The sequence below is a fragment of the Diabrotica undecimpunctata genome, chromosome 9 (assembly GCF_040954645.1).
Source record: "Diabrotica undecimpunctata isolate CICGRU chromosome 9, icDiaUnde3, whole genome shotgun sequence".
In the NCBI taxonomy this organism is placed as follows: Eukaryota; Metazoa; Arthropoda; class Insecta; order Coleoptera; family Chrysomelidae; genus Diabrotica; species Diabrotica undecimpunctata.
The window spans coordinates 28,756,330-28,771,257 of NC_092811.1; the positions used below are offsets into that span (position 1 = coordinate 28,756,330).

At 32.5% G+C, this 14,928-nt stretch overlaps 1 protein-coding gene across 1 annotated transcript; it reads left to right on the top strand.

The window, feature by feature from the left end:
• Positions 1-2,588: 2,588 nt before the first annotated feature.
• On the top strand, positions 2,589-13,171 carry LOC140449923 (uncharacterized). Its single transcript, XM_072543338.1, has 5 exons — positions 2,589-4,245; positions 4,304-4,351; positions 7,734-7,835; positions 7,983-8,096; positions 12,921-13,171. The coding sequence occupies exons 1-5, from the start codon at positions 2,589-2,591 to the stop codon at positions 13,169-13,171; spliced, it is 2,172 nt and encodes a 723-aa protein (XP_072399439.1).
• Positions 13,172-14,928: the final 1,757 nt, after the last annotated feature.

Below are 14,928 nucleotides of genomic sequence, written 5' to 3' on the forward strand. Positions count from 1 at the left end.
AGCGCCGCAAACAAGATCAGAATTGCCATGTTAATAGCCAACGTTCGCAACGGACAGGGCACTTGAAGAAGAAGAAGAAATATTTTTGAGACAATAAATAATATCAAATTCAGAGAGGCTACGTTTCATGAAACCTAAAAGTTTCATATATCTATTAGAAACGTAAGAAAAGTGGCCCCGAAAGCTTACTCTATGGTCAAAAATTACCCCAAGATCCTTAAATGTTGTGATTACCTCTAAAATATTTGGTCCAATATGGTATTCAAATGAAATCGGATGTTTGTTTCTAAAAAATTGCATTACCTTATATTTATTTATGTTCAAATTCAAAGCATTTAAGTAACACCAATCTAATAAACTACTTAAATCATTCTAAAAGAAACTACAGTCATTGGAATTTTTTATGACTATAAATTTTTAGATCATCAGCATAGGGAAGAATATTACTATGATAAAAACAATTTTTTATATCATTTACAAAACAATAAAAAGCAGAGGAGATAAATGTCCACCCTGTGGAACACCAAAGGTTACATTGATAGTAGATGACAAAAATTGGTTAATTCTTACAACTTGAGTTCTATCTGAGAGATAGCTCTCCATCCAGCCTAATAATCTTCCATGTAAACCAGCATTATAAAGTTTAAAAATTGGGACAGTATGATTAACTCTATCGAATGCCTTCGAAAAGTCGGTGTAAATTACATCAACCAGGTCATCTCCTTCAAGAGCATCCAAGAAAAATTCTTGTAAAACTAAAAGATTGATAATAGTAGAACGTCCTGGAATAAAACCATGTTGGTCGGCCATTAAAATAGCATTCAATAATGGACCAAGTTTTGCAGCTACAATCTCTTCAAAAGATTTAGCGAAAACTGAAATTTTAGATATAGCTCGCTAGTTTTCAATATTTTCTCTATTACCACCTTTATGGACTTAAGTGATAATTTTACTTCCATATATCTAGAAAGACACCTAAGCTCAATAATAAACTAAATATTTTTTGCAAAAAATAACCCAAAATAAATCTACAATTAAATATAAACAAAGATGATATATTATCAGGTCCACAACTTACTTTTAGATCAATCTTAGGTATAAATTCAAATACATCTTATACAGTAATATAACAAATTTCAACACAAAGGCTATTATCAGAGTTTACAGCTGGATAATCTGGATTACTAGTAACATAGGTTGAATTAAAAAATTTAGTAAACAAATTTGCTATATTTTGGGAATTATCAGAAGTTATATTCTCATATTTCATTGTGTTTGGCAAATCAAAACATTTTCTTTTATTATTTACATAATTCCAAAAACCTTTTTTTATCATACATAGCAGTTTGTAAATTATTTAGGTGAATCTGATGACAGGTTTTGTAACAATCCCTAAATTCTTGACGCAAATTAGAAAAATAATCTTTTTAGTCCTTTTTGGATCCTGTGATTTTGTATTTTGCATAAGCAATTTTCTTTTGAAATGATATGTTTTAAGTGGGGAGTTAAAAGGAAAGATTTAAAAAGTGAGAAATAATATTCAATAATACTACAGTTAATATGTACCGGATAAGTGACTACATTAAGGGAGACGCTCAAGCATGCATTTTGTTTAACATCATCTTCAAAAAAATATTGATAGGTTAAAAAACTTTACATACTTAGTGTTAAATATTAATCCTGCATCGGAACAGTAGACACTTCGGAAAAATTTTATAGGCTTGGATGAGGTTATGTCATGTCGTTGAGCAGCTCCGAATATCCACGGTGCTACGATTAATTAAATTATGTGTAATCGTTTTATAAGTAAATAAATAGTTAGGTTTTGTTAGTCTGTGATTTCTTAATTATACAACATATTTGGCGATGAGCCACAGAAAGAATTCAGGTAAATGTAGTTAATTGAGGTCATTGAATAATTCGATCCTACTAAAAGTGATGTCTAGACTTCGGCAAATATGCAAATAAAAATGTAGAAAATATGCGCATAAATATGCACGTGTTTACCCGAAAATATGCAAATATTTTACAAAATATGCATACAAATAAATAAAAAAATCGTAAAATAGTAACAATTTTATTTAAAAAAAAAGTGTACATAACTAAATATCTCCTACTATTCATTAAGATTTACATTTATTTTAAGTAACTACATCATTTTTAAGTATGAATAAACTTATTTAGAATTATGGTAACAATAAATGACCAAGTGGTGTTCAAAATTTTCTAACAAAAACTTGTGGCTTCTGTCTGAGTACATATATTTATATATGAAGACCACGCGGAAGAAAGGCGAAATGTCAATTTTTGATTATTTTTTGTTCAGAGCAGCAATATGTAGGTTTTTAGTAGTAGTTTTATGTGAGTCGTTCAAACATGGGAAAAAGACGAATCCTCATAGGTTAAAACACGTTATAAAATTCTTCGTACAGGGAAGAAAGGCGAATGGTCCTCGCGTAAATCCGAGAAAGGTGGAATGTCAGTGCTTGTCGGGACGTCGGGGGAGTACACGCCACATTTTGTTTACTAAAAACGTTTAGTTTTCGATTAGCCTTCATTAAATAAAGTGCGTGTTATTGTGTTCTAAAATGACGGATAGTGAAAGAGATGATACGTGTCGCGAAAAAAACACTAGAAAAAGGAAAATTACAGGTCGAATAAATGAAGTAATGAAGCGGTTAAGACAACAGAGCCATGAAACAGGTGACGATTGTCAATGTAAGAGACTTAAGTGTTTCAAAACAGTAGATCAACAAAATCGATCAAACATTATAAACAATTTTAACCGTATGGGGGGTGATGAACAAAATATTTACTTGGCAGGCCTAATAACGTTAATGCCCGTAAAGCAAAGAAGAGCCCGAGATGAAGCTACATCAAGATTGCATGATGCAACGTATTCTTTTAGAGTTAGAATAACGACTGACGATAAAACTACTGACGTCCCAGTTTGTTTTAAAGCTTTTCTAAGCCTTCATGGCATTGGTCGGAAGAGGCTTGAAAATATTGAAAAAAGTTTAAAAGCTACTGGTAGTGCACCAATTGACAAACGCGGAAAAAATCAAAAAAAACACGCATTAACAAAACAACAGCTAGATGAAGTTATTGAACACATAAAGCGTTTTAAAGGAAGAGAAAGCCATTATAGTAAAAATAAAACTAAGAAAATGTACCTTCCGGATGACTTAAATATTAAGAAAATGTACACTATGTACAAATCCGATAAGGGCGCTCCTTTGTCTTACGAAACATATCGACAAATCTTTAATAAGCATTTTAACATTAGCTTCGGCTATCCGCGGAGTGATACGTGTAGTGCTTGCGATCATTTCTTGGCTGAACTTAAGGTCCTTCACAATAAACTGAATGAAACAATTGATGCCTCTGAAAAACAAAAGATAGAAGTTGAAATAAAACGAATAACTTTGTCAAATAGCCTACACAAATCCAAAGCGGAAGCATTTTATGAAATAAAGAGAAGGGCAAGGAAAGCAGCAATGCAGAATGTTAACTGTGAAGCAGTATCTATGGATTTTGAAAAAAATTTATCCACTCCAAATATTCCGACCAACTACGTCTACTATAAGAGACAACTGACGCTTTACTCCTTTAATATTCATGTATTGTCAACAGGAAATGCTACATTTTATTGTTTTCCAGAAACCATAGGAGGCAAAGGTTCAAACGAAGTAGTGTCATTTCTGCACCATTTTATCTTTGTTCAGCTTGATCTGTCAGTTCGTCACCTCCACATATTCTGTGATTCATGTGGCGGCCAAAATAAAAACTTCACTGTTTTCCGTTATCTTCACTATGTAGTTAATACTGCAAAAAGGTTGGACTCAATCAAAGTAACCTTCCCAATACGAGGTCATTCTTACATGGAGTGCGATCGAGATATGGGTGTGATAAACCAAAAAATTATGGCTGAACTTCCTGAGGATTGGTACACGGAAATTAGATCATGTCGAGTAAAACCAAATCCGTTCGATGTCGTAGAGGTCGATCAATCACTTATAAGAAACTGGTTACTATTCTTGGACAAAATTTACGTAACTAAACCAACATATAAATCAAGACCCATCAGAGAACTCGAAATATTGAAAGATCATCCACGCCTTTTCAAACACCGAGATTCCTATAATGGACAATGGGAGACGTCAATTATACGCAAACCATTTACAAATTCCGATGAGGTGCAACTACCCGAGAGCCAGTTTATTTTGCCACCAAAATTATATACAGGTGAGTTTGTTTTAAAAATTCCCTTCCTTTTCTCTTTTTTCATAGAGATGTTTTTTAGAGCTAAGGAAAATTTCTAAGGAAAAATTTAACGATCTGGTCGACTTGAGTCAGTTTTGCACATCTGAAAGGGCTAGATCGTTCTATAGAGGCTTACCTTACAACAAAAACAACAAAAACGCAAACAAAATGAGGAGAAAATAATAAAAGCTAGACAAATGAAGATCAGAAAAAAAATTGTTGTCATATATTTCGCTTTTTTCCCGTGTTTGTAGTGACTTGTGTTTACATAAAGCAATGTTTCTAAGTTTTGTGTTTTATTTTAAATTCCGTTGATTAAATAATACGTTACAAAATAAGTATGAAGACTACTTAAATAAAGAAGTACACAAAATATTTAATTGTATGATGATGTTAAGGGTTTGAAAGTTAAAAATTCAATTTTCTCGAATTAACCTCTTTGTGACATTTCGCCTTTCTTCCGTGTGGTCTTCATATGGAAAAACTTCGTTCAACATCAACTGATGTAACGGGAGCATTTTTCAAACTAACCAAAACATTTGGTTCTAAATTAATTGTTTCCGAAATATTTCCAGCTAGAACACTGACTACTTCAGAAAGAATATGGTAACCTTTATTTTTTTCCATAGTAGCTTCAAATTTTTTTAAAATATCTTTTCCAATATTACCTCTAACGTTCCGACAACATGACGCAAATTCTTTTATTAATGCTGTACTTTCGAACAATGACAGTTTTGGTGATTCTAACTGAGTAATTGTTTTTTGAACAAAACTAAAATTTGATTTTATAAATGAAAGTTCTTGTTGAAGCAAGTTACTCTGAAAAGTTTGTTTAGAGTCCAAAAGAGATTGGGAACTTTCATCTGTTAACGTATCAATTATGTTCTTTATTTTAACAAAATGATCTGCATAAAAATTAGTTGCTTCTAACCATGTTCCCCATCGCGTTAAAATAGGTTGTGGTGGAAGAGGAATGTTAGGTAGCATTTCTTTATAAAGTTGAATTCTTATAGGAGATTTAAGAAATACTTTTTTGACACTGGATATCATGGTATTAACAAGAGGAAACTTTTTTCGTATTTCCTTTGCAACTCTGTTTAATCCATGCGCTACACAAGTAACATGTATTAAATCTAGAAAAAATATTTTTAAATTTTGTCCTGCTTTCACCATATAAGGAGCAGCATTAGATAAAATAAGCAGTAATTTATTAGAAGGAATAGTTGTCGGAAGAAAAAAAGTTGCTAATGTTTCTTGTATAAAACGCGAAATTGTTAAAGCATTTGTTTTCTCAAGTTGCTGGCATAAAATAAGATGAGATTTTGGTAAGGTATCTTCTTTAAGAACACCAATCAATAAACGAGCAATATACTTTCCTGAGGAATCAGTGGTTTCGTCTACAGATATGTAAAAATAATTATCTGCAATTTCTTCCTTAATATTAATTAGCACCGACGAGTATAGCCCGTTCACATTATTTCTTCTTAGAGACCGATCACTTGGAACATTAAGTTTGCAATATTTTTTTAGAAACGAACTAAAATTTACATTTGCTAATTTTGAAAGCGGTATGTTTGCAGACACTAATGCGCGACTCAAGTCTTCATTAAAAGTTTCTTGCTCATCTAATTTTTTTGAAGTAGATTGGAAACATTTAGCCATTGAAGTTTGATGTTTTCCTCCTATTTTTCCTTTTTTTGCAATGTGTGAAGCAGTTCTCACATGTTGGTCTATCTGAAATTTCTTCTCACATGCTATCTTTAAATAAAAATAAAAACCTTTATTTTAACCCAACCTTTAAAATATAAAAATATACAAGGTGTTTTTGGTTAATCAAATAACTGGTTTGGAAAAAAAACACTCGCTAAGTGTTTTAAATGCAGTATTAATCCACAAATTAGTTTTTGTTACTAACCATTAGTACATCATATAACTTATTTTAAAATTCAACAAAAGTTTTTTTTGTTAATTCAATTACAATAAAAATAATTGTGTTTTAGAATAGCTGACTTCATAAAAAAAAGTAAAGGTGAAAAATTTTTCTAAATACACACCATTGTATTGTACCATGGACAATTTTTTCTCACTAAAGGAAGCTATTTTTCATTTAAAAACAACCTACGAGTACTAAGTTTCAAGTAAATACGTTTATTGTTTTTAAAGATATTGTTGTTATTAACTAAAATAATTTAATTTTTTTTAATTTTAACACCCTGTATCTCGAAAAGTAAATAAGTTTGACCCCTCATTAACTATATCGTTTTGTTCAATTTTTCGAGAAGTATCTACAGTCAAACGTTGTAAGTGTCATTTGGAAACACCCTGTATGTATGAAATATTAGATATTTAATAGAAAATATTAGATACTTACAATTTTGCCACAGACTGAACAGTAGATTTTTCCCATATCCATAGACAGCTCTTTATAAGGTTTAATCCAAGTTGAAGCACTGGTTGTTTTAGGCATTATAAAATCACAATCTTCCTTTTTGTTACGCACACCGAGTGTTTACGCTTTGAATATCAAAACAAAAATGATTTACAAATCTGAGCATCAAATTAGAAATGTTTAGGTACCTAATTCAATAAACTGGGAGATTTTGGAAAATCCCTAAATTAGGAACAAAAGTATTAGCCGTTTACCTGCTGTTAAGATACAATAAATTGTAGATAGATTTGGGGATTAGATCATAAAATGCAAATGAGCGAACCCTTAGCGATTATCCAATAACTGAATGCCTCAGTGACCGAGACTTTCTAAGAATGTTGAGGGCTACTTAAATTGATCTTCTTTGAAATTGTAAATGTTTTGTACCTGTAGAGATTACGTACTTAGATCATTTCTTGATTAAAATGACTACAAAATTTTATACAAGAATTGAAATAAATTGGTATGTTTAAAAATTTTCAAATACAGTATAAAAATCTGAACTTTTATGCACTTTATGCAAACTTTTATACAAATATGCCAAAATATGAAATATTTGCATAAAATATGCACAATATGCAAAATATGCAATATGCATACTTGCCGAAGTCTAGTGATATCACTTCTTATCTAGAGAGACTTAAGCAGTTGTTTTTATGTAATGTAGTGGAAGAAGACAAGGAAGTTCCATTATTAATTACTCCAATTGGTGGAGAAGATTACAGTCTCCTAAAAGACTTATTAGCACCAGAACTACCAAGTTCAAAAACATTTGAGGAGTTAAAAAGAGTTCTGACTAAATATTATACTCCAAGGCGGTTAATTATCGTTGAAAGGTATAAATTTAACACACAAATCAAGAGTCGCAGGAGGATATTAAAAGTTGTATGTCAAAACTAAAAAGTGTGGTTCAATATTGTAAATTTGCTCAATTTTTAAAAAAATCTCTCAAAGACAGACTTGTATGTAGTGTACGATCAACTTAAACTCCTAACAGAAGATATTTCCTTTAAATGAGCTTATGAGATAGCATTGTCAATAGAACTTACAGAAGGTCAAGTTAGAAGGATGGAACCGGAAAATGTAGGTGCAATTGAAGAAGAGTTAGATAAAGAAGGAAGCAAGAAAGAAGCTACAATTAAAAGTAAAGAAAGTCATCAATATAAGTGATGCTTTAGATGTGGTAAAACATATGATTTATCAAAATGTCCAGCCAAAACATGGCAATGTTTCAGTTGAAAGAAAGTGGGACATATAAGTACTGTCTGTCGTTTGAAAGCTATATTGTTAGAAGAATGGAATATACCAGATGAAGTGAAGGAAGAAAATTCATTATTGCTGGGATTCTTATCTTCATTAGAACCTGAAAATTCAGCTCCAGAGGAAATAGTATTAGAGGTGGAAGGTAACTCAATTTTATTTGACATTGATATTGGTGCATGTCGCAAGGTAATTCATATACAGGATTTTAGAAGTATTTATCAGTTTTAAATATTTATTCTGTTAAGTATTTTTTTTTTATTAGAAAAATATGTCGCATCCACCAAAAGGTTATTAGCGACGGAACAAAATATAAATAACAAAGTTAAACACCTACAGATTATACAAAATGTCTATGGATCTAAGATAATTCACTATATTGTCACAGGAACAGTTTTGAACTAAAGCCTGTGGTAGAGCGAGTGGATCTTGTAGCGCTGTCTTTCTTGGTCCTATTTACTACAAATTGTTAAAAAGTGTTCGACTGTTAATCGGACGTTACACTGATCACATATAGGTGGATTTTTCTTTGTGAAAAAGTAGGAGTGCGTTAATCTGGTATGTCCTAGACGTAAACGCGCAACCGCAATTTGTTCTCGTCTATTGCGCGACGATGGAAACCACTGAGACACATTATTTTTGATTTTATTTAAATTGGAATTAGTTTGAGACCACTCATTTCGCCACAAACAAAACACTTTTTAAAATAAGCTTTTAAGTCACTGGAAACACACTTGACTATCGGCTCCGACAAATCACTTAAAATTGCCTCTCGTGGAATCCTGTCAGCTTCTTCATTTCCTGTTATTCCGACGTGTGAGGGAACCTCACACCTGAGAGTTAGATGATACTGAACGATTGTTTACAGAAGAGTCACTATCTAAGTCAGAAATCTCTTTCCCTAAGTGGTTGTGTAGTTTCTTTTGAAGTTTTGTAAACTTGCTTTTTGTAGATCTATCATTTGCATATTGATAGCTGCTTTGTAAAAGATGGAGTAAACCAGCCATATCAGTTGTAAATTGTTTTACGACGCTAATAGTGTCGGGGGAGCCTTGGACATTATCAATCAGTAAGGATAATTGGTGGAAATTTAAAACGAATGGTGGGGTATGATTATCAATGAAATTTTCAAGAGTTTCCCGTGTAGATTGGACTTTAGATGAGCGTGATTTTTTTGGTTTAGAGAGTTTGGGTTTTGCAAACAGATTTTCTGATGAAATTACTGAATCTGAAGGAGGCTTGTCGATCTCACCAATACTGCGTTTTATGGAAGAACTTGCGTTTTCGCCATTGCTATTAGAGTTTTCACTTAGATGATGTGGCTTTATTACATTTGGAAGTACTGGAGCAAACTCATTGGTAGTGACAGAAGTCGAGCTTGTAGTTTTATTTGTAAGATTGGTTGAAATGGTTGTTTCAAAAAATTGTGGTGATGTATCAGTTTTATTAGAATTTTCTGCAGTTGTATCTAATGGAAAAGGAGCTGATAGATTGGAAAATATTGCTTCCGAAGTTTGTGAAAACGGTATTGCCGCTGAAGGAGGTTGATTAAAAGTGTTGCTATGAGTAGGAGTATTAGTAGTTTCTTTGTCGTGGAGATTTGTAGGTGTAGGTGATATGCTCGGATTTGATAATGGATAACTTGATGACTGCTGGGTGTTTGGTACCTTGTGTAGTATACTTGTTGAAGCTGTTTGATTTGGTACTTCATTGTTTAACTCAATATGAGTTGATTCCGTTACTGAACTGGTTTTGCATTGGGATGATATGTGTCCTGCATTTTTGCAAATAAAGCAGGTGAGTGTACCTTGTGACAAAAATATGCGGTAAGGTGTTTGGTCGAAGTTTATTAGAATAGAATCTGGAATTGGTGATGTTATAGGGCTTATATAAACTTGCCTCCGAAAGCTCAATATGTGACTATATTCGGGAAGAGTCGAGCTAATTTTCAGAAATGTTATTGGGGAAATAAGCTTTAAACCGATATTCTGTAATTCTTCAACTAATACTTTACTAGTCCTTCTGCTGGAGAGACAAGTCTTCGTGCTGTTACAACTTCGCCGAGTACTTCTATAGAGCCATGTTGTGTCATGAAGTTATCTACTACGGTTTTGTTTGTCAAATACATCCAGATTCTATTATGAGATAATCTAGATGAAAAAATAATATTTTTTGGGTTGATGATTGTACCCAAAGGAATGAGATAATCCTGCAGTTTAGCATTATCGATACAACTAAATACAATTGCTTGGTTCTTACTCGGAAAAGAATGTGAAGCGGCTGAAGCATAACTGTTTGTGATATTCGAACGTTGATTTACTGGACTGGTTAGATCGGCAGGTGTGTTTACATTGTGTGAAGTCATTTTAAGCTGCGGTGGCGAAGGCCTTACTCTGACTCTGGTAAATGAAAAACCAATCGCATGCTACTATAAGCTACTTATAGCAGCTAACCTCACAAAATGATTGTACGGTAGTGTATATTTATTATTTGACGTTTTATTTTCACAATAATAAAATAATAATTACGTATAGATGACTTACGTAGTAGTATCTAGTAGATAAACACTTTAATTTTAAAAAACTATTTAATAAAACCACTTGTTTTTATTAAAAACTAGGAGTACGATATCAGTACAACTTAACCGTACCTTGCCAGGGCCGGTCTCCTCTGTTAAGTATTGTTTTAAAGTAATAACCAGTAAGGGAGTAAAAATTATGGGCAAAACTGATGTATTAGTAAAATATAAAAACGATATTGTAAAATTAACTATTGTCATTTTAGAAAGTAATCATAATTTTACTCCTTTATTGGGTAGGAATTGGTCAACTGTATTACATCTTAATTGAAGACAAAAAGTTTACTTTTTACAGAGTGAATTTGTTAGTCAGCTGAGATTGGAAAACTTTGAAACTTCAAGTTTAATAACCGAAATAAAAAATAATTTAGATCTTATTTTGATAAGAATAGTAATTCATTCTTTGCAACATTTTGAAATTAATTTAAATTTAAAAGAAAATGCACAACCCATTTTTCATAGAGCCTATGATATGCCTTTTGCCAGAAAAAATAAAGTCGAATAGAAATTAAAAAAACAAGTGGAGTTAGAAATTTTACAAAAAGTCAGTTACTGTAATTGGCCTAGTCCCATAGTAGTAGTTCCAATAAAAGCGTCTGTAAAATTAAGAATTTGTGTAGATTGTAAAAAAATATTAAACAAAGTCTTAGATAGTGATTATTGCTTTTTACCACTAAAAGAAAATATTTTCCCATGTCTAAGCGGACATAAATATTTTACTGTTCTAGATTTAAAAGGTGCTTATCAGTAGCTAAAAGTCAGTAAAATACACAAAAAATGTTATTAACCTTCATCGGACTGACTGGAGTCTGACCCCAGATCACAATTTTTGGCTGTTACTTTATAGATCTTAATTTTTAATCGGCCATCTTTCATCTATCTATAGTTTATACATTGTATTGATAAAAACAATTAACGGTTAGATTAAATTTAAATTTCAATTTTATAGGCTGGGGTCTCCTTATACCCCGGCCAGCCTTTTATATCATATAAAATGAATTCTAATAAAGTTGTAATAATGTGGGGCTCCCATAGATTTTACGGATTAGTACTGACTATGAGTGTACTATGGTTTTATGTAAGGGTTTTACATTTTTAAATGGGGAATTCCCCAAGCTGCGATAAAATTTAACGAAATAATTATATTGAGTTGCAGTGTCAGTTGGTTTCTTGTATTTGTGAATAGTTAATAAAATTCTGAACATGAGGTACGTTTTATTTATATATAGCCGAAAGCAACTGAGTAAAGATGAACTTTTACGTTTACTTGAAAGTGATGATCCAGAGCTTGATATCAATGGGGATACAGCAAGTGATTTAGAAGAACACAATATAACGATGTTAGAAGAAGAAAATGACCTTATTATTTATTAAAGCATAGTGCAAAATGAACCAACAGTTACTGACTTCGAAGGCTTACCGGTATATCTATCTAAGGATGGAACTGAGTAATCAAGGTTGCCAAAAAACACAAAAGTGAAACGCGCAAAGGCCAATATCCGTAGACATGCTCTCATCAACTAGTCTCTAACGTCCACTGCTGGACATAGGCCTCTCGCATGCCTTTCCACTTAGTCCGATTTTGCGACATCTGAATCTAATTTGTAGTCAATCTTTTTATGTCATCTGTCCATCTCGTTGGGGGGTCGACCTCTATTTCTGTTAGCTTATATTCGGGGTCTCCATTCCAAAATTATTTTTGTCCACCGGTCACCAACTGATCTTGCTACATGAACTGCACAGTTTCACTTTACAGAGACATACTGTAGGACTTACAAATTGCAGTGATGATATATCAAGTATTAAAAACGCTTTCCTTCTGTTTTTTTTTCAGACGAAATTCTAAACATAATTCTCATGGAAACTAATCGAAAGGCTCAAGCGTATTACGATAAATGAAATAGTGAAAACACAAATAAAACTAAAGTGTATGTTTGCGTTTATTCTTTGCTGCGACCGATATGCTTTGTTGTAACAATATTGCTTAATGTCGTCCTATAATACCAGCTACCTTGTCTAGAGATAGGTTCAAACAAATAACTTCATTTATACGTTTTGACAATTTTGAAACCAGACAAGGATGAAAATCAGTAGACAAACTGGCCCCAATTAGAAAAGTATGTGATATTTTTATTTCTAATCGTTAGAAATCACTTAATCGAGGCGACCATCTGTGTGTAGATGAGCAGCTCGTGCCTTTTAGAGGTAAAACACCATTCCAAATTTATATGAAGAGCAAACTTGAAAGTACGGATTAAAGATATGGGCCCTTGTGGACTGCACTACTTCTTTTATTGTAAACATGCAAATTTATTTGGGTTTTTAAGGTTTTAAAAGTTTTTAAATTTGCAAATAAGAAAACAAGCAAATTTTTAAATCTATTAATTATAGGAAAACAAGGTCTTAAGGCGGACAAAGCTCAAGGCCAAAGAGTTGTCCTAGACTTGATAGACCATTTGAAAGGAGGATTTGGAATAACAACTGACAATTTTTTTACGAATTTGCAACTTGCGGATAAGTTATGGGAGAAGAAGATAACTGCAAGAATTGCAGTTATCTTACTTTTAAGTGGGCATACTGGGCTATATTCTCTCATCTTATTGATGTCGCAGGTATTAATTCCTATAAATTGTGGCTACTAAAATATCCTATTGGAAAAAGCATAATACGAGTAAGCGTCAAATGTATATTTTGGCACTGGGAAAGGAACTTATAAAGGAATATGTTTTCAGACGTTATAACAATAAGCACATCGAAAAGAATAAAAAGCGTCATATGGCAGATGTATTCCCAGAACTTTTGAATATTACTGAGCCCGGAGTAGAAAAAACAAAAAGTACAAGGGGGCGGTGCCATGTGTGTTGTATACGCAAAGATAGATAAACTAGTAAAATATGTGTAAAATGTAACAATTTTGTATGTCTAGAACATGCAATATCAGAGATAGTTTTTGTACTATGTGTTACTGGTACAGTTTTTTTTCGTATAAGCTCATCCATTTAAGAATAGGGTCCGTTCAGACTTTGTCTTTTGTGTAATAGTCCGTCTTTGTGTAATATTTTAAGGCCGTCCGATGAAGGTTAATAACACAACTGGATTCTTTTTCTTTTTTTCTCTCTTCGATCTCATTCTATTCCCACATTTACATCTTCTCCATTTTATCTTTTCTTTTAGATATATAATCTTGTCAAACATATTTGTATGAAAGATAAGCTTGAATAAATTAAGTAATGACTTATCATTTTTGTAGAACAAAGTTATATGGAACTAAAATATAGTAATGTAAAAAAAATCTATAAATTTCATTTCAAATTTTTACAGTGTCTTCTTCCGATTGCCCTATTTCTGACGTTCGACAGGCCATCAGTCAGTTAAAATATAATCTACGGTATATTAGAAATATACCTTCATCCTTTTTTACGGATGGACGAGCTCGTACGGTTGCGACGTCAGGGTTTCAAACGAACACGAAAACAAGACGAGAATAAAAACGGTATTTTCTGGTCTTTTATTAATATTCTATTTTTGTGAATTACGTAAGATATTGATGGGTTATCAATAATATCCTATATTTATATAAATCTTGGTTAAAACGTTCAGAAGAGATTTATTATAAGAAACCCTTTTTTTTAATATTGTGATATATAAAATCAAAGCTACTATAAACGAAAAATAATTGATAAGAAAACACAATCATGAATTATTCTTATTTGTTTAAAAATATTACGATTTAAATAATTGTAAACTACTTCTCTGGTAGTGGCTGCGTGGATTAGGTAGCTCAGTTACTATCAGTGCCGGTCCAAAACCCGGATAACGGAGCAGGGTTTGCGCCAGGAAGTGCATCCGGCAAGAAAAACCTTGCTAAAACCATAGAAGAAACGAATACGAAAAATAGTTTAGGGGCTAGGGCGTTCTGATCGCTGCGAAAAGTGAGCTAGCGCTACTCCTTAGAGGACAGAAGGGGTCAAAGAAGCTAGTCCTAAGGATTGTACTTCTCAACGTCAAAAGCATGACAGGTAAAGGAAGAGAGCTCGCCGATTTCATACAGAGGAGAAGGATTGGTGTAGTTTGTGTGCAAGAAACTCATTAAAAAGGTTATAATTGAGAGATCTTGGAAATAACTTGCAAACAGTCATGGCAGAAATGGAGTGGGTAGTAATATAGTGGGAAAAACGAGTGGAAGCAACATCTTGTACGAGTAATCAGAAAAAGTGATAGAGTAATAAGTGTCCACTTGAAAACAGGAAATAACTAATGTGAACATCATATGATCATCATTGCTTTGAAAATTTAGAAGTCACCGATTTGGACAATTATCTGAATTTTTAAAAAAGAAGATTTAATTTCACGTTTAAAGCTTCTGCATATTCGCTCTTAGGAATCCTGATAGGACGAA

Coding starts and splice junctions, on each gene's coding strand:
- LOC140449923 (XM_072543338.1), top strand. CDS start 2,589: ATGACGGATAGTGAAAGAGATGATACGTGTCGCGAAAAAAACACTAGA. Junction 4,246..4,303: donor GCCACCAAAATTATATACAG/GTGAGTTTGTTT, acceptor GATGTTTTTTAG/AGCTAAGGAAAATTTCTAAG. Junction 7,836..7,982: donor GAAAGAAGCTACAATTAAAA/GTAAAGAAAGTC, acceptor CTATATTGTTAG/AAGAATGGAATATACCAGAT.